We start from the raw sequence: 18,811 nt of genomic DNA, 5'->3' as shown, positions 1-18,811 counted from the left end.
AATGGAAGCGAAAAGGTTTATGAGTATATCTTATGTTGGTTTGCAAACATCTTACAACATCCAAGTGCTAAGAATGAAACTGCTCTCATTATAATTGGAAAACAAGGAACAGGTAAGAACACATTCTTTACAGATATTTTGTGCAAACTGTTAGAGGGCTATTCGAACCCGAATAATGACAAACATAGAAAACATCTGCGTAAATTTAACTCCTCAATAGAGAATATGAAACTTATAGTTTGCAATGAACTTCAAAGTATAGATACAACAAAAGTTTTAAACTCAGATGCTTTGAAGAGTCTTATAACAGACAAAGTTGGAGTTGTTGAAAGAAAGTATAAAGACCAAAGAGTTTGTGAAAATGTTGCAAACTTCATTATGGTTTCAAACAATGCTGTTCCGATGAAGTTAGAAAGTTCTGACAGAAGATATGTAGTTGTCAGAACGTCAGATTCTCATATGCAAGATACAGAATATTTTGACGACTTAGCAGAAACTTTGACATCTGACTTTTACAACCACTTGTTCTCATATTTCATGACATTAGATATTTCTAAGTTCAATCCAAGACAAATTCCACATACCGAAGAGACAAACATTGTTAGAAGCAAACAAGAGTGTATATGAACTGTTCATAGATGAAACTGATTTTGAGTGTTTAGATGAAAGGTCATTGTACGATTCGTATAAACAATATTGTCAAGAATATGGTTATATGACAGCGTCTAAACGTACATTCTTGGCAAATGTCAAAAGTCTTTTAGACGTACAGAATGGTGTATATACAAAGAAAAATTTTTATGAGTAAATTTTAAAAAAAATATTTTTTTATCCGATAGAAAAGATGGCAAAATTCATCTCAGTAAACAAGTACATGTCAGGACTTAAAGAAGAACTAGACCCATTCACATATTTGAATGTTTACTTCTACCATTTTGAAAAGTCTTCATTCAGCAAAGTTTGGAACATCGAACCAGTTAAGTTTGCTATTGTGACTAAAAATGGTGCGAAATTTGAAGACTTAGACATAGAAGGTTTGTTAGCAGTCAAAGAAAATTTTGACAGAAGGTTCTCAAACCTTAAAGAAGGCAAAGCATACAAACTTGTTATACCTTATGAACCAAAGAAAGCAGACGACTATGAATATTATGAGTCTAAAGTTGTAGAAGTTCAAGGTAATTGGGTAAAAAGATTTTAGAGTCTAAGCCAGTGTTTACTCCTAAAGAGGAAGAGAACATTGACATTGACCCAGAAATGTTCTAAAATATAAATTTTATTTTTACATGTCAAATTTCTTTTCTCTGGAACTGGTTCAGGTTCTTTCTTCTCTTCTTCTACTTTCTTTTCTTTCTTCTCTTCTACTTTCTTCTCTTTTTTTCTCTCTTCTTCTTTTCTGGTGGAGTTATGTCAAATTTCTCCGAACCATATTTATGTAAAAGTTCTTTGTCCTTTAATAGCTCTTCTATTCTGTTTTCTATTTTCATCTTCAAGAACAGCGCATGTGTCTTCTTTGCATTCTAAGAAGTTTTGTTGGACTTCATCTCTCCAAGAGGCGTCATCTCTGTCAACAAGTCTGTCATTGACAAATTTTAAGACTGCTCTGCTTAATGTTTTATGGTTCTTGTCATATTCCCAGAAACAGAACTTTAGAACAAATTCACCTTTCTTGTTTACACTATGTAAGATTTTATGGTCGACAGATGTTTTGCTGTCAAAAAGCTTGTCTCGAATATAGATAGCGAAATCGCTAGACATTTTCTAAAAGATAAAAATTTTAATTTTCTAAAAATATGTTAGAAAAAAGTTTGCTGACATTGACAAAAAATTTGAGAATGTTTTAAACAAGAACAAGAGGAAGTTAGAAAATGCTCAGATAAAACCTATACATGACAAGTTCTTATTTGCTCAGAATGGTATAACAGGTCTAATTGCACCACCTGGGTCGGGTAAGACTTTCACTTATCTTAAAATGGCTGCACAACAACAAGAACTAGATGAGAAGAACCCATTCTATGAGTTAGTTGTCATTTGTAGTACTTCTGGTCAATTTGACCAAACCGTCAATTCGTTCAAAGATATTATAAAGAAGTCTAAGTTAGTATGTATAAAGGATACTGAGTTGTTAGATTGGATAAAGAAGTACCAAAGAAGAGTTTTGAAGTATAATGCTATAAATGAGTATATAAATTCTAAGTTTAAAGACCCAAATGAGGAAATGCAGAGAATATTAGAGAAGAAACACTTCAGAAACAAACAGAAAGAGATAGAATACATTTCGAAGAAATTGCAATCTTACGATTGGAAGACTTACCCTCATAGATGTCTTCTTATCTTAGATGATTTCGCCTCTCATCCTTTGTTAAAGAATAGAGAACAAGATATGTGTCGAATTCTTAAGAAGCTCAGACACTTTAACATCTCAGTTGTCATTTGTGTACAGACAGCCAAGAGTTTAAGTAAGGATGTTAAAAGAATACTTACTGACATTATACTTTTCCCCGGATTGTCCGAAGACGATTTCATGGAACTTATGAAAGAGTCCATGGCAGGTAAGTTTGACAGACATGAACTATGGGAGAAGTACAAAGTCATACAAGACCCTCATACTTCTTTCAGAATTCATATCTACGCAAACAAAGTTCAAATTGTAAAAAGTCAAGCTTAAAAAATGTAAGTGTTTAGTCTTAGTAAGTCTGTTGTGGTTCTGCAGCTTTCGGTTCTTCTGGCTTTGGAAGGCATTCAGGAAGAGGAACGTCAGTCATCCGTTTGTGTCCTGTCGGATGGAAAAAATTTTCCTGTCGGATGGAAAAACTTTTCCTGTCGGAAGGGAAAATATTTTTCTGTCGGATGGAAAAATTTTTCCTGTCGGATGGAAAATTTTTTTCTGAAGTTCGACCAAAAAGTTCTCAATTTTCGAAAATTTGAATGGTTTACGGACGGACAACTGGAAAATTTTTTCTTGTCGGATGGAAAATTTTTTCTTGTCGGATGGAAAATTTTTTTCCAGTTGTCGGGAAAATTTTTTCCAGTTGTCGGAAGGAAAAACTTTTTCTTGTCGTCGGGAAAATATTTTTCTGTCGGATGGAAGGACTCGGAATGCCAGAAGGATTTGACGAGGCAATTTACATTATAGAGCTACCTGAGCCATCTGAAGTCAAGCGTAAAAATAAAGAGTGCAATTTACTCTACTTGTTTGAAGTTGTCAAAATACTCTGTTATTTTTTCCTTTAACAATGGCAAATCTTCTTTGAAGGTAAGTATTGTACAACCTTTCATATCATAGTGTGTTTGAGGTAACGTATCTTGAACTATTTGTTTCACATCTTCATTCGGTGTCATTGAAATCGGTAAGTTTTCGCGATAGAACCAATTTCTGTCAGATTTGTAAATCTTAGCAAGGTCGTAAAAGCTTTTGTTGTTTCTTCTGACTAAATGCAACATAACCATATCTTTATCTTCTTCATTTTCCATCTCTTCAGTATAAATCATATACTTATAGTTCTTTTCCTTTCCTTTTGGTACCGAACGTGGTATTCTTTTCTGAATGCTTTTGTCTTTTGCTTCAATGACTTCATCTTTTGCTTGAAGTTTCTTTTCCATCTCTTCACGTTCTTGTCTATGAATTTCATCTAACATCATGAAAATATAACAAGCATAACGAGGTGAAGCCCACATTGCTACGGCATTTACTAAAAGTCTATGAACATAATATCCTCTTAAATTTATTGGCAAATTTTTACGATTTTCGTACGGAATCTCATTCCTCGGTTTTTCGAGGGTAGCAAACATATGAGGAAATTCTTCTAAAAGTTCTTTTGTCTGTTGGTTTTCAAACCAATGATATGCTTGCTTTGTAGAACGAAGAGCATTCAAAATACTTTGCATTTGGTACATATCGTCTTTGACCGAACGAATGAGACGGAGTTGTTTGTTAAACTGAACCCACTCATATTCTTCATTTATAGCTTCATGGACTATAACTGTTGTTGTGTTCTCGGTTGTTGACATATCTGTCTTTACATACAAAATAAAAAAATAAATAAAAATAAAACTAACTTTATTTTCTGACTTTCACAAAAGACCAAAAATAAACGCTTTACATGTATTTTTCAGCAACTTCGTCAAATAATTTTATAGCTTTATCTATCTCATCTACTTCAAACGTTTCTTTACCTTTTATGGGAGCACCATACATTTTCTCAAACTTTTCAAGTAGTTCTGTTTCTGCAGCTCTCATATCGTTAACGAACACAACCTTGACTCTATTGACTGTACTGTCATATCTTTGAGTTATATTATATGTTCTTCCTATCTTATATCTCTTTGTATTGAAGTCCTTCGGTTTCTGAACGATGTAAAGTAAGCCTTCACTGCAACGTTCTGAGTCGAATAAACCATATGTTATGAAGTTATATCCAACAACTGGGTCTAACCATAACAAAACTATTGGTATAAGACTTTTGTCAATGAGATATGCTGTAGTTCCATAGAATCTTACCGATATCATAAGCTCAGGATTTCTTGTCAAAATTTTCTGAGTTGAAGCAATTCCAACCCAATGCCATGTTTTCTTTCCAGATGGAGATATAATGTCTGACAAAGAATATTTGTTGTATTTCTTTGAGTATCTTACGTTTAAATCACCTATTCTAACCAATTTAGTGTTATTGTCTATCTTTTTAACTGTTTCAAACTCAGTGTTTGACATATATGTCTTTACATACAAAATAAAAAAATAAATAAAAATAAAACTAACTTTATTTTTTCTATCTTAAGGAAATTCATGATTTTCATAGAGTTTTGGCGACCCAGAAAAAAAAACGGTCTCGCTGTGCTTCATGATTTTCATGTGTTTTGGCGACTGGGGTTTCTTACCTACTCGCTGTTCTTCATGATTTTCATGTGTTTTAGGCAAGGCCGGTAAAATCCGGTCTAGAGAAATTTTCACGATTTCATGTGTTTTGGCGACCAGGGTTTCTTACCTACTCGCTGTTCTTCATGATTTTCATGTGTTTTAGGCAAGGCCGGTAAAATCCGGTCTAGAGAAATTTCACGATTTTCATACGTACTCGCTGTTCTTCACTGTTTCCGAGGGTAGCAATCTTATGCCATTTTACTCAGATTTTTGTGCTGAATTCAGCAAAAATATATTTTAGGGTAGAAGGTTAGATCTAACCTCTTTTCTAACCTCTTTTCTAACCTCTTGAATTTTCATGATTTCATCGTACATGTTTTGTCAAAACTTCTTCGTAAATGTTTTGTCAAGACTTCTTCGTAAATGTTTTGTCAAGACTTCTTCTTCGTAATGAGTGTAAATCAGACAAAAATATATTTTAGGGTAGAAGGTTAGATCTAACCTCTTTTCTCACCTCTTTTCTACCCTCTTGAATTTTCATGATTTCATCGTACATGTTTTGTCATGATTTCATCGTACATGTTTTGTCATGATTTCATCGTACATGTTTTGTCAAACATGAACGTAAATGTTTTGTCAAGACTTCTTCATCGTAATGAGCGTAAATCAGACAAAAATATATTTTAGGGTAGAAGGTGAGATCTCACCCGTTTTCTCACCCGTTTTCTCACCTCAGTTATTTTATAAGCGTTTTACATGGTAAACGTTATTTTTTAAATTTTGTGAAAACTCAACGGTTTGACACAAGCCCTAAAAATTATTTTACTCAGAATTTTGTTGCTGAATTCAGTAAAAATATATTTTAGGGTAGAAGGTGAGATCTCACCTGTTTTTTCACCCGTTTTTCACCTGTTATTTTATAAGCGTTTTACATGAATTGTACGATGTATATTTGAGACTTTAAACAGTTTTGTAGCTTCTATTTCTTCGCTGAGGATATCGAATGTTTTAACAATGCCGAAAGTTTCTTTATATTTCTTCTTGACGTCAGATAAAAGGAAATCGTCAGCAGTTGGATAGTTTTTGTTCAGAAATTCTAACATGTCCATTTTATCTTCTGCTGGTTTTTCTGCTTCTTTCTTTAAGTCTGCATAGTCGTTTCTCATACGTTCTATCTCTTTGACGGAGTAGTTATATTTCCTCATTGCTGCTTTACATTTAGAACATTGCGGGTTCATTTTTGCGTTATACATTGAAATAAAACCAGCTAAAACAACTAAAGCGTCAATGGTTTTCTTTAAATCTGAAGCAGTTGGTCTTATCTGTTCATTCCATACCTTACCTCTTCTATCTTTATCTCTTATCTGCCATACACATTTTGCAACTAACGAAACAAAGTTGTCGTAGGTCTTAAACTCCCCAGATTTATATATGTCAGAAACATTCTTATATACCATGTCGCAATCTTTGTCCATAACCTTATGGTTGCAATGAAAACCAAGGAATTCATAATTTACCTTTCGTATGAACTTCTTTATTTCTACTGAGTCAGTTGCTTTGACTTCAATTTCGTCGAATTCAGGAATAGTGAGTTTTTGTTGTTGGATTTCAGGTAGTTTAGGCAAATGGTCAATAATGTCCTGCATTTCATAAAGATACTGTTCATTTTGTTCATCTTTCGCACTACAGTCTAAATTACTTGTTAAAAGTTCTTGCTTTATCTTCTGGATTTCTGTTTCGAAAGTATATGAAGAAGGAATGAAGCTTTTCATCTCTACTAACATAGATGTTGGGTTCATAACTAACGAGTTTGGTGCTGTTGTTGCTAACATGTTCTTACAATAAAAATAAAAAATATTTTTTAAATAAAACTAACTTTATTTTTTATTTCGGGAAAATTCATGAAAATTCAAGAGGGTAGAAAAGAGGTTAGAAAAGAGGTTAGATCTAACCTTCTACCCTAAATTATATTTTTGCTGAATTCATGAGTTTTGGTTGAAAGAATACGGTGGAGCCAAAAGTGGCTCGACCTCAAAACAAGCATTTTCTGTATAAAATTCATGAAAATTCAACGGGTGAGAAAAGAGGTGAGAAAACAGGTGAGATCTCACCTTCTACCCTAAACATTATTTTTGTGCTATGTTTTCTGTATAAAATTCATGAAAATTCAAGAGGGTAGAAAACAGGTTAGAAAAGAGGTTAGATCTAACCTTCTACCCTAAACATTATTTTTCAATACTTTTTCAGCACTTTTCCGTAGTTATATATGAAAGACAATTCGAGATAAAAGTCATAGTACAATGGAATAATATGTTGCACACCATTTGTTGTGAACCAAACTTGAAAGTCAGAGAAACTGTTACTAGGTGGTTCGTAGAATTTAGAAGCAAAGTCATAAAAGTCCTTACCAATACATAGAAAACTATTGTTGCTTGAACTGAAACTTGCATGACACATAACATTTTGAGGGTCAAACACGTTTCTATAAACTGTCAAATCTGCTGGTGGAAGTATAAATTTAAATGGACCATCTGGTGGTAATGGTTCGTTCTGGTTTAGTAACCGAAGAAATTGTGCCCAAGAACGTTTGTCTACTTTCCAATATAAAAACTCTGTATCTCTTGGAGGGTTAATTTCAATCTTTTGAAATGAAACGGTGGAGTTCATCTTGTCATATTCTAGTTTCAGATAGTATGTTCCATTTAGTAAAGAGTCGTATTTTTCTTGAAATTCCCAATAATATTTGTTCATTTGAGTTTGAAAGTCATTTAGAGTTTTCTCAAGACTTTCGTCTGAACGAACTGTAAAGATCCTCATTTCGTCAAATTTGTCTATTAGACCATCAGAACCTTTATACTGCCCATGAAAATATACTGCGAACATAAATGCGTTAGTTCTATTTGAAAACAAAACTCTTCTAAATCCTATTGCCTTTGCATCTGAAGGACTTTGAAGCCAACGAATTGGATAGTCAAACCTGTATACTCGGGATGAAATTTCTTCATCTGAAATAGTCCTACCAGCATTTGTAAAGATATAGTCTAACGGTTTTGTATCTGCTACTTTTGTTCTTTGTTTTTCAGCCTGAAGCATTTAATATATGTAAAAATATATTGTTTTAAAATGGTATGCCATATAGCTTCTTGAATTTGTTAAGAAGTATTTGAACGTTTTTTCCATCTGTATCTCTAGTGTTTACATAAGCATAGCCCGCCTTAGTAAAATATACTTGTAATTTCCTATAGTTTACGCCGGTATAAAAGTAGAAAGAGTCTTGTTCTTCGCTATAGTAGTAAAACTCAAACGTATGCTTGCCATAGTCTGTAATTTCAATTGTTTCATCTTCTGGTTCGTCGACAAATTCGAATACAATATCTCCAAATTTGCCTTTGTTCTTATTGTTTTCAGAACGAGTGACCCAACGTAAGTTTTCAAGTCTATTGTCGTTTCTTATACGGTTTATATGGTCTACAAAAGGTAAATTGTTAGGATTCAGTATAAAATGAGTTGCAATGACAACATGTTTAAGATAGTGTTTTCCACCCATCTTCATAACAGCATATCCGTTATTTCGCTCCCATTCGCTTAAAACTCTTTTTGTCTTTTTGTTTCTGACTTCAAATGACTCACAACAGTGAATTTCATATTTCTCATCTAACAAACAAGTTTCCCAACGGTCTTCTCCAACAAACTCAGCGTACATTTCAAATAAAATAAAAAAATGTCACTTTTTTAAAATAAATTTTTACTTCATGCAATGCTCACTAACATCGAAAGGCATGTCCATAAGACGTTCTTCTTCTAACCTCTCTAGTCTGTTTGGATAATTGGCACGTGCTGTTTCCAAATCCATTTCGTAGCGAAGACCAGCCAGTTTGTCATAGACTTTTATGGGTCTTCCCTTCCTATATTTAAACTTCTTCGAAACTCTCCAACCATATCTTTGCAACTCTGCTTTTATTCTAGCAGACTTTCTATCCATTCTATATGGGGGCATTTTTATAAAAATAAAAAAATGTTTTTTTTTCTTTACTTTACATAACCACCTGCTGCCATAAGTCTTTGACGCCAACCCATACCAGCTAATGAAGGTTGACTTGGTTTAGTTTGGAAACTAAACTTTGGTTTTGGTTTATCTTCAGTTTTTGGTTTTTCTTCTTCTATCGTTTTTTCGTCACTTTTCGGTTCCTCTGACTTTACCTCACCTGCAGGAACAGTTGTGTCGTCAACATCTTCATAATATCATATGCCATTTGTTTTTGTTTTCCTTTCAACTTTTTGTGTTTGTTGTAAAGTTTAGAATATTTTGACTCTAAGTCAATGAGATGTTCTATAATGAACTGTTGGTCAGTGAAGTAAACTTTTCCATCTGTTGTCTCGAAAGCTCCTTCAGACTTCAATATTTTATTTGTGAGAGTCTGTTTCTTTTTTGAGATACTAGCCGTTCCATTTCTATGAAAAGTGACTTTATAGTTAGGGTTTGTATTTCCAGACCTGGCACTTTCTATTATTGAATTTTTCTCTTCATCTGTAAGTTCTTTGACAGGTTTTGACAATGGTTCTGAACTTTTTGTTTGTGGTGTCAAATCTACCGTTTCAACTTCTTCGGTCATTTCATCTCAGTAAAAAATTTTAGTTTGGTTTGTTTTCAACTGGTTGTTGAGGTTTTTTAAGTCGGTCTAAAACTTCCTGAGGTATAGGAAGAACTTGACAAACACGTTGTGTAACTGCTGGAAGTCGACAAATCCATCTTGAACCCATTTGTCTCAATGCTGTATTGTTCATTTCATCTCAGTAAAAAACTTTACATTCCCCACGTTTGAGGCGGTTGAGGTTGGTTATTGTTTACCCATTGTTGTGCATGGTTATATCCTCTGTTAAAGAATCTTTCACCTTGGTCCATATAGTGTCCTGCTTGGTTATAGTAGTCATTTGCTTTGTTATAATAGTTTCCTGCTTGTCTTCCTACATTGTCCATCCATCCTTGAACTTTTCCTCTTGTTTCAGGATTTGGAATAAGATTTGTTGCATCTCGTGCTACATCCCAACCTTTCTGTACAGTTTGTATAATAGGTTGTGCTTTCTCTTTAAGTATACCTAATGTACTCAAAATCTTCCTTCCAACTCCAAATACACCTCTGGCTATTGTTCCCACTGCGGGCAAAAATCTGGATGCAACTCCTGCTAATGCGCCAAATAAACCCATTTCTTATAGGGTAAAAAATGACGAATCCAAACAAGGACCCCTATGTTTCTAAGGCAACAAAGAAAGCACTCATGATAAAAATCTTTAGTTCAACACCAAATGCTTGGTTTATGGATATCTTGGAAAACATTCCGAGGTATAGAGAAGATGGACCTCCATACTGGCTAATATTTGTCGGTCAAAACACAAGATACTGTGAAGCCATACCATTACAGTCCAAAAATATTTTAGATATCTTAGCAGCTTTGACAATATTCGTTGACAAATACCATCCAACAAAACTGACATCTGACTGTGAAAGTTCTTTCAAATCAGATGATATTAAAAACTATCTGCGTTCAAAAAATGTAAACCAATATTTCATTGTCGACCAAAACCATTCTGCTCTTGGTGTCATTGACAGTTGTATAAAAATCTTAAGAGACTTAAACCAACCACAAGGTGGTGAAGCAAATGAAATGTCATATGACGACAAATATAGACACTTCTCCATGGCAAAGATGAGACAAGTTTTAAATATTTACAATAGCCGTAAACAAAAAGGTTTGGGAAACCACTCCCTGAAGAAATGAAAAACAACCCTGACTTAGAGAAAGACTATATATTTAATAATTTAGTCAAAAGAGACAAACAAGAAAGAATGCCGGGCTTCAAACTTAAGAAAGGTGACAAAGTAAAAATAGAAATACCTAAACGCGACCCATATGAAAATACTATTGACTATGAAACAATGGGAACCCGACAGGTACTCACATTCGTGTTCGTAAAAATAGAAGAAAGTATACAAGAGAATATTATGAAGTTTTAGGCAAACATGGCAAAATGTACACACTGCAAGCAGAAGATAAAACTACTATTGTCAGACCTCGTTTCAAACTTGTCAAAGTTCAAGGTGGTATACTTTCAAAGACAGTTCCTAACAAATATAAGACAACTCCTGACGAATATGCTAAAGAAGTTGAAAATGACGACTAAGCAATTCTATACCATGCGTAAACTGTCATGTAAGGTGGCATGTATTCTTTACTTTGTCCCGTTGTTTGCGTATATCCTGAAACGAAATGTGTATGGTTTCCTTCTCCTCTCCCTGAGTGTCATCCCAGTAACAATTTATAGCAAACTTAACGTCGTCTTTAACATCATCCTTGACCTTTTGTCATTCCTGACCAATCCCAATATCTATGCTTATGCCAACCTGCTTGAGATGTACTTAAATCTATGTAGTGACTGTGTGCAGGTAAATTTTCACCTGAAATCGTTTTACTTCCACCTGTTTCCTTTGAAGAGTTTGCACAATACAAAAACCTGTCGACTATTTGTTCCCATGCACCAACACCAAACATTACTTGAGGACCTCTTGCTTCCATAGATGTATAAATAGAACCTACTGGGTTCATTAAATCAAACATATGAGATATTATAGGATTGTCTCTTTTGAACTTAAAATATAGTGCAACTATTTCAGGTTTCTTCTGGTTTGTGTCAGAATATTTTTTATAATATAATCTTATGTTTTTCAGGGTAGGTAAAATCTTGACTATAATATTTATTTCTGTCATCTTCATATATATACTATTCTCGTTTTTTTCTATTGCATTATATCTTTTATATCTATAATATTCTAAATATAATGTTTGCTTTTTTGGGTCTACACGTGCGTCAACACCATAGTCATAATAATATGGTGCTGGAGCTGGGTTAGGTAATGTCATACCTGCCATTTCATAAACTCTTAAATATTTCTTTTGTTCGTCTCCATATAAGTTTAAGTAACAGTTGTTGTCTAATGGAACTTTAACTTGTGTACCATTATTCTTTATATAGCTTACATACATTTCATTGTTATTTTTCGGAATGAGTTTATACCGTATACCATTTTTTTAAGGAGTGTACAAACTCCCATCTAAAATATTTGTTTTCTTCATTGACAGAAAAGTCACCAACAATAGTTTCAATATTTTTCGTTGTTCCTATCAAACTTTGGTATATTTCATTGACATATGTTTTATCTGCTTTCTTTTCAAGGCTAACGTTTAAGTCTGTTATTTCAGAAGATGTATGTGTATGTCCAACGTCACTTTTCCTGTTTAAGGTTTCTTGTAAGTTTGTAATATTTGCAATGGTATGTGTATGTCCAACGGCACTTTTACTGTTTAAGGTTTCTTGTAAGTTTGTAATATTTGCAATGGTATGTGTATGTCCAACGGCACTTTTACTGTTTAAGGTTTCTTGTAAGTTTGTAATATTTGCAATGGTATGTGTATGTCCAACGGCACTTTTACTGTTTAAGGTTTCTTGTAAGTCTGTTATTTCAGATATAGAATGTGTATGAGTCTTTTTTAGAATATTCGTTTTCAGCTCTTGTCACTTCACTTGACATTTTATTGTCAACATATGTTTTGTCTGCTAGTTCAGGATGAGTATGTTCTTTCGTTGCATATGTTGCATCTGCTCTGTCATGTTCTTCTTGAACTTTTTCAATGACATATTCTTTGTCAGCTTTGTTGTCAATATCTGCTTTCAAAAGAAGTTCAGATATAGGTTTCTCGTTTAAAGTTCCTTTTGTTGGATTTATACAGACAGTATGGTTCTTATTGTCTTGAAACAGAAACTCATCTGTCATTGGGTTTAATGTCAGTTTTAAGTTTCCTTCTTTCAATGACTCAGATATCTTAGAATAGTTTTGAAAAGTTTGTTGTGTTCTTATTTAGAGCTTGTATAATGAGTTGTCGGTTGTGTTGTATTTCTCTCATAGACGCTGTTTCATTTGACATTTTTATTCTAGATAAAATATGCTTCCAATAGAAAAAGAAAATTCAAGAGTTGCTACAACTAAACCATTAGATGAACTTTTTACTAATGTCGGTCAAAAGTTTGAGACAGAGACCGTAAAGCATGAAGGCTATCGTTTTGACTACCCATTAAGATGGCTAAGAGACCCATCTGTCACAAAAGCTATTGGCTTTCGTAGAATGAAGTTTGTGTCTGTAGAAGATAAAAGTTTTCCATTATTGTAAGGTTTCATATAGATTATATATCTGAAGGGAAACGAAAAATGTGGGAAGAAATTGAGCTAATACAAGTTGACCTTTCATCTTCTCTACAGACTGCGTTAAAAAATATAGAAGATAAAATAAATTCATGTTATGCAAAATATGCTGATGAATATGCAAATACCGAGAGCACACTTTATGTGAGAATTGTATATGACAAACAAAATTCACAAGTGTCATTTCAAATCTACGAAGACAATCCAAAGAAAGACGAACAAATATATACAGAATTCACTGCAATGTCATGGTATTATTTGCAAAGAATGTTAAATCAGAAAGTCGAACTTCCTTTAGCAAATATTTACAGTCGATATGCAAGAGATGAACCATATTTATTTAAAGATGTTTTCGACCAGCTGCTATTATTGTTCATGCTTCATTTTCTGGCGCCCAAAACTCTTTCTTATGCTTGGCAAATGACTTTTACGAAAAACCTACAAAGTTATACGAACCACCAAGTGGAAGTATTTCAGACTTTCAAGTATGGTTTACTACAGATGGAAGAAAAAGAATAATTCCATTATACCATGCGTTTTACTTAGAACTTAGTTTCATATACAACTACTATCGAACGGTAAAAATATAATTTTTTAATACGGTTGAGGTGTTGGATTTGGTTGCCAACTAGACTGTGGTGCAGGTTCAGGTTGTTGTATAACAGGAGCTTGTTCTTCTGGTTCAGGGTCTTTAGGTATAATACCAACGAACTGACCTACCCTTTTACCAATATTTTTGACTCCGTTCCAAATTCCTCTTCCTACGGTTTTTATTCCATTCCATATACCTCTTCCAACATTTCGAAAGAAGTTTCCTATCTTACTGAAGAAACCCATTTTACTATATGTAAAAATCTAATGTCCACCTAGTCTCTTACGTTTCCTGTTGAGTTCCATAGCATTCTTTAACTGGAGCTCATACATTCTGTTTCTCCTCTGGTAGAAAACATATTCTGGGTCAACTCCTGTGTTCGCGTCATCTGCATAAAGTTGTTTATATCCCACTTCAGGGTTTGTATAAAACTCTTTCCATCTCATATTTGCATACCATGGTGGCAAACCTAACGCAGCGTCATTTGACATGGCAGTTTGCATTTGTACATCTGTTGGCACTTGACCATAGTTTGCCATTGCAGTTTGTATTCTAACTTCATTTGGAATATTCTCTGGGTTTGGTTGTCCAGGTTGCTGTGCATTCGCTAAGTTCTGTGCGTCCATTTAATATTAGATAAAAATATCTCTTACGAGTACATATACTGAACATTTGCAGGCATTGGTTCATCTTCATATTCTCTGTACTTTTCTGCCACGTCAAAGAAATAAATGACACAATGGAAAAAACCTAAAACAAGTAGTCCTATTTCAAACCACATTTACTTACTAATAAAATTTCTTTATTGTGACACTTTCTCCAGTTTATAGGACCTCTCTCATATTCTATCTTGTCATATATAAACTCATAGTCATGTATGTCCTCTAACCATCTCATAACGGTTTCCAAACCACTTTTATCGGATGTAAAGTAAAAGCATGGATGGTTATGTAAAACGTCTAAAGTTTCTAAAGAGTCTCTCAAAGTCCAGTCTACTTGGTATTGAAAATCCCATGTGTTATAGAACGGCGGGTCCACTATAAAGAAAACATTTTCCTTGTCTTTATATTTTTCATACAAATCTGTCCAATGACATCTCACAAACTCTATACCCTCAATATATTTTTCTATGTCCTCTTTGAAAACATTTGTATAGTTAAGATATAAAACTTTTGACATAAGTGTTTCAATGTCATGAACTCTTATAGAACCACTATATAATAGTCTAGCAGATATACTATCCCAGTCTATATATTCTGCTTTTTTCAAAACCTCTCTCACAATATTTTTGTTATCTAATGGTATACGTTCCATCTTACCTATAGGTATCTTTTCTTTTAACTCTTTCAATATATTGTTTGTGTCTGGAATATGTTTGAGACGGTCCATATAGTTGTCGAAGTCATTGCATATAATCTTTGAGTCTGGGAATATTATATGACACAAATGGGATATATAGAAACTTCCACCGAACAAATCTACAAATGTTAGACCATTCGGTAGTTTCTTAAGTTCTCTCAATATAATATCTTTACATCTACTCTTATTTCCAAAGAACGGTAACGGTGGTTTTGTAAAATTCATTTATATATAATAATAAAAATGTTTTTCCCTGAAAAGTGACAGAAAAGTGACAAAACATGAAAACATATATAATTTGTGAAAAGCGACACATTATATAATGTTTTCGACCCAGAAGAAGGCTTCTTCCCAGAAGCAATGGAGGAAGAAGAAGAGTCCTCCGAATAAAAACTTCATTTATACTAAACATCAACATCAGGGCTAGAAGGCACGAAGTGCCTGGAAGCCCCACTACCTTTTTTTTTTTTAAAAGAAAAAATAAAGCACGTTAAAATTTTTCTTTCTTGATTTTTTACAAAATCTACTTAGAATTATGCAAAATATGACTAAATAATTATAAATTTCAAGTTAAATTTTAATTTTGATAAATAATTTAAATTTCAAAATATCAAGTTCAGTTCGACTATGTATGTAGTAATTCCTCAATAAAGTGCCAAAACCCTATTAAAATATATAAACATTTTCAACATTTTAATGTTTTTATTTAAAAATTTGATGGAATATGAGCTTCAAACAATTATTATGTAAATAAAAATAATTAAATATATGTATTTATTCGTATTACAACCGTAGTAAGTCGATTCTTCCTTTCTTCTACTGAGTTTTGAATTTGATTTCGAATTGTAAAGAGATTCAAAGGGAAAATACTAGCGGATAAAAACTACCTCCATGAAAGGGTCATAATGGAGTCAAGTTGTATTTTTTGATATTTTTTGCTTTTCGAGCCTAAATAGGTAGCCAAGATAATGCCTAAAAATAAGGTTCTAAATTCTGAAGTTTACATGATCCTCTCGTGTGCACCCTTAATCAAATTCTCTTAATAGTAATGAATGCCCTCTATCTGTTGCAATCGAAGCAGGATCGCTTGAAATTGTTAAATGTTTGGTTGAATATGGCGCTGATGTTAACAAAATTCTTTTCCTCATTCTTTTAATATTCATCACTATTTTATTATATTCTATTTCTTTTCATATTCTTCATTGTTATATAATATTCTATCTAGTTTAATTTTTATCTTTGTTTTATGACATTATCTTTCCATTCATTTTCATCATTTTTTTATTCAATTTTATTTATTTTCACATTCATCAATGTTGAATGGAATTATTATTCTTTTCATACTCATCATTTTTTCATTACATTCTGTTTCTTCTCAAATTTATCATTGTTTTAGGTAATTCTCCATGAGTAGGTGACAAAAGTGCATACTCTTAAATTAACCTTAAATGTTGATTGTTCGATATTTTCGGTATTAACCTTATTGTAAATTTTTCCAGTGATAAATTTATCACACTGAGGTTATTTTTCCGGTGAGATTTTTAACCTTGATTTAATGAAATTAATATATATAAATTTTATTATTTTTAATTTCGAATGAGTATAATAAAATATTTTTATGTGTTTTTGTTTTTGATGTGATTTGAATTTTGTTAACTCTTTTCAAAATCACTTCATTTTTATGATTTCGGTGGACTTAGAGGAGCTTATTGCTTTTGGTATTAAACAGGAAGTCAAGGGCGGTGTCCCATACAGAAGAAGAACGGGATCTCCAAAGCAATATGTCACTTATTCATGTTCGTATCCCCTATGCAAGGCAAAATTTAGGGTTGAAGAACAAAATGGAGTGTTTACTATAAGCAAAGTTAATGAAGAACATTGCCATCATATAGGAGTTGAAATGGGTTCACATTACGCGAGTAAATTTTATCAAAAATGGATCGAACTTTATATTAAAAACGGTGGAAAGCAATTTCTTGCTCAAAAAGCTTTTTTTGATAAGTTCGGAATTGATACGAATAACAAAGAAACGATGAAACTTTTCGCTAGGGTTGTTAGATTCCCGACGATAGGTGTCTTGGAAGATTTGCCTGGTGTCATCATAGTGTCTTTAAATCAAAAATTTAATTTTGGAGTTAGTTTTATTGATTTTTCAATAAAAAACATTTCTAAAACAAGAAAATAAAACGATAAAATATTTATATTTTATATAAGGATCTTATATATTTAAAACAAATATCATTTTATTTTTTCATTGGTGTCTGTCAAACCATAATACACTATTCAAAAATTCAATGTGTCTTGCGGTTTCAAAAGACACCTTCAAATTGAACGATAGCACAGACACTATTGAATTTTACCCATTGTATTTAGTTTTTACCCTTTTTATTTTTAAGAATTAATGACTGAAACAGCCGTTTTGCTATGACCTCAATCACTTTTATTTATTATTTTAAATATTATTTAATTTTATTATTTGAATAGGCCAACTTATATTTGAGAAGCTCAATTTGAGACCACTTAATACATTGAAATATCATAAATATTGAAATATTAAAAAGTGTATTTCAAAATATTGAAATTATAAAAATTTATAATACTGAAATTGAGACAAATTAATAAATTCAATGTGTTTTTTTTGAAACAACTCTCAAATATTATTTTTTTGTTTATTTAATGATGAATAAATATGATTGCTTTAGTCAATCATAAAAACTAATTTAAGTTTAAAATAATGAAAGGATAATTTGATCGTTTTTTAAAATACAATTATTTTTGATGATTTGCAAGAATCTTTGAAAAGAATATAATATAGGTTCACCATGTTCATTCAATTCTTCCAAATAATTGTATGAATTTGGATATATACGGACAAATTCAGCAATTTTAACTTCTTGTAAATGCTTCTGCAAGTTCTTTGGAAACAAGTGAATGAACTGGTCAATAGCTTGCAACGCTATGAGATTGGCAGTAACGGGTAAATATGAAGCAAACATGTCAACAAGTACGCCAGGGTCTTTGATTTCGTTTTCAAGAGGCTGAATGGCATCCATGACAGCTTGAAACATCTCGTTATAATCTCGATTGTCTTCTGAACCCCACTGTTCATTTAACTTATCTAACAATTCTAACCTTTTCTTTGCGTATTTTCTACGAACTTTCTCTGAAAGAGGAGTGTCGCTATCTTGTGTGTCTTGAATTTGAGACTTAAATTGTTTGCTAAAGGCGAGATATCGTGTTTGCGATCTAGTGGTCATTGCAGAATGTGTTTCTGTATTTTCGGGTGGTTGTGTTTCTGTATGTTCGATTGGAGTCTGATTGGTATGAACTTCTTCTGAAAATGCTTCTGTTCCGATAGTTGTTGTTGCCTGACCTGTTGGCTGAGCTGTTTCTTTGTGCAAATGCATATTGTCCAACAATTTGTCTTGAATTGTATGAGGAAGTTGCTTTGGTATTATAGGAGGTCGTAAGGGTTTTGAGAATGGTGAGACATAAGTTGTAGGAACTTTAACTGCAGAGGTAGTCGACGAATTGTTTGCGACACTTTTTCTTCCTTCCATTATGAAAAATGAACTGTTTTTTTTCGGACAACTCATAGAAAAGTTTAAAATAAACCGTTTTCGTCAACGGAGACCCCTTCTATTTTTTATTTTATTTAATAGTTACCGTTGGAAAACCGTTCCATCTCAAATATTGAATGAACTATAAACGTTTTTTGTTTTCTATATATACTTTTTTGTCCAACGGTAA

At 32.8% G+C, this 18,811-nt stretch overlaps 10 protein-coding genes and 1 pseudogene across 11 annotated transcripts, besides 3 other annotated features; 1 reads left to right on the top strand and 10 right to left on the bottom strand.

The window, feature by feature from the left end:
• Positions 1–12,446: part of a mobile genetic element that runs on past the window's edge.
• On the top strand, positions 2,216–2,665 carry TVAGG3_0479940 (protein of unknown function, DUF4106 family; the record flags this gene model as incomplete). The annotated part of the gene is made up of 1 exon (XM_051235827.1): positions 2,216–2,665. One exon carries the CDS (start codon positions 2,216–2,218, stop codon positions 2,663–2,665), a length of 450 nt encoding a protein of 149 aa, XP_051093651.1.
• On the bottom strand, positions 3,414–4,008 carry TVAGG3_0479930 (KilA, N-terminal/APSES-type HTH, DNA-binding family; the record flags this gene model as incomplete). The annotated part of the gene is made up of 1 exon (XM_051235826.1): positions 3,414–4,008. A coding segment is annotated over one exon (595 nt), but the record flags the coding sequence as incomplete, so codon positions are not given.
• TVAGG3_0479920 (organellar and viral DNA polymerase type B) lies at positions 4,097–4,708 on the bottom strand (the record flags this gene model as incomplete). The annotated part of the gene is made up of 1 exon (XM_001285744.1): positions 4,097–4,708. One exon carries the CDS (start codon positions 4,706–4,708, stop codon positions 4,097–4,099), a length of 612 nt encoding a protein of 203 aa, XP_001285745.1.
• TVAGG3_0479910 (organellar and viral DNA polymerase type B) lies at positions 5,773–6,687 on the bottom strand (the record flags this gene model as incomplete). Its single annotated transcript, XM_051235825.1, has 1 exon — positions 5,773–6,687. The coding sequence occupies one exon, from the start codon at positions 6,685–6,687 to the stop codon at positions 5,773–5,775; it is 915 nt and encodes a 304-aa protein (XP_051093649.1).
• On the bottom strand, positions 7,088–7,738 carry TVAGG3_0479900 (uncharacterized protein; the record flags this gene model as incomplete). The annotated part of the gene is made up of 1 exon (XM_051235824.1): positions 7,088–7,738. One exon carries the CDS (start codon positions 7,736–7,738, stop codon positions 7,088–7,090), a length of 651 nt encoding a protein of 216 aa, XP_051093648.1.
• TVAGG3_0479890 (His-Me finger endonucleases family) lies at positions 7,974–8,558 on the bottom strand (the record flags this gene model as incomplete). Its single annotated transcript, XM_051235823.1, has 1 exon — positions 7,974–8,558. The coding sequence occupies one exon, from the start codon at positions 8,556–8,558 to the stop codon at positions 7,974–7,976; it is 585 nt and encodes a 194-aa protein (XP_051093647.1).
• TVAGG3_0479880 lies at positions 8,885–9,341 on the bottom strand (annotated as a pseudogene). Its single transcript has one exon. A coding segment is annotated over exon 1 (457 nt).
• TVAGG3_0479870 (uncharacterized protein) lies at positions 9,660–10,061 on the bottom strand (the record flags this gene model as incomplete). Its single annotated transcript, XM_051235822.1, has 1 exon — positions 9,660–10,061. One exon carries the CDS (start codon positions 10,059–10,061, stop codon positions 9,660–9,662), a length of 402 nt encoding a protein of 133 aa, XP_051093646.1.
• A 1,258-nt stretch (positions 12,447–13,704) lies between the features above and the next one.
• TVAGG3_0479850 (serine threonine-protein phosphatase family) lies at positions 13,705–13,947 on the bottom strand (the record flags this gene model as incomplete). Its single annotated transcript, XM_051235821.1, has 1 exon — positions 13,705–13,947. One exon carries the CDS (start codon positions 13,945–13,947, stop codon positions 13,705–13,707), a length of 243 nt encoding a protein of 80 aa, XP_051093645.1.
• Positions 13,948–13,976: 29 nt separating this feature from the next.
• Positions 13,977–14,328, bottom strand: TVAGG3_0479840 (uncharacterized protein; the record flags this gene model as incomplete). Its single annotated transcript, XM_051235820.1, has 1 exon — positions 13,977–14,328. A coding segment is annotated over one exon (352 nt), but the record flags the coding sequence as incomplete, so codon positions are not given.
• A 1,203-nt stretch (positions 14,329–15,531) lies between these two features.
• Positions 15,532–16,085: a mobile genetic element.
• A 384-nt stretch (positions 16,086–16,469) lies between these two features.
• Positions 16,470–17,107: a mobile genetic element.
• Positions 17,108–17,787: 680 nt separating this feature from the next.
• Positions 17,788–18,621, bottom strand: TVAGG3_0479810 (attachment subunit-related family; the record flags this gene model as incomplete). The annotated part of the gene is made up of 1 exon (XM_051235819.1): positions 17,788–18,621. The coding sequence occupies one exon, from the start codon at positions 18,619–18,621 to the stop codon at positions 17,788–17,790; it is 834 nt and encodes a 277-aa protein (XP_051093643.1).
• Between the last annotated feature and the right edge of the window lie 190 nt (positions 18,622–18,811).

Source organism: Trichomonas vaginalis, chromosome II (genome assembly GCF_026262505.1).
Source record: "Trichomonas vaginalis G3 chromosome II, whole genome shotgun sequence".
NCBI classification, from domain to species: domain Eukaryota; phylum Parabasalia; order Trichomonadida; family Trichomonadidae; genus Trichomonas; species Trichomonas vaginalis.
This window is presented reverse-complemented; position numbering and strand designations above follow the sequence as displayed.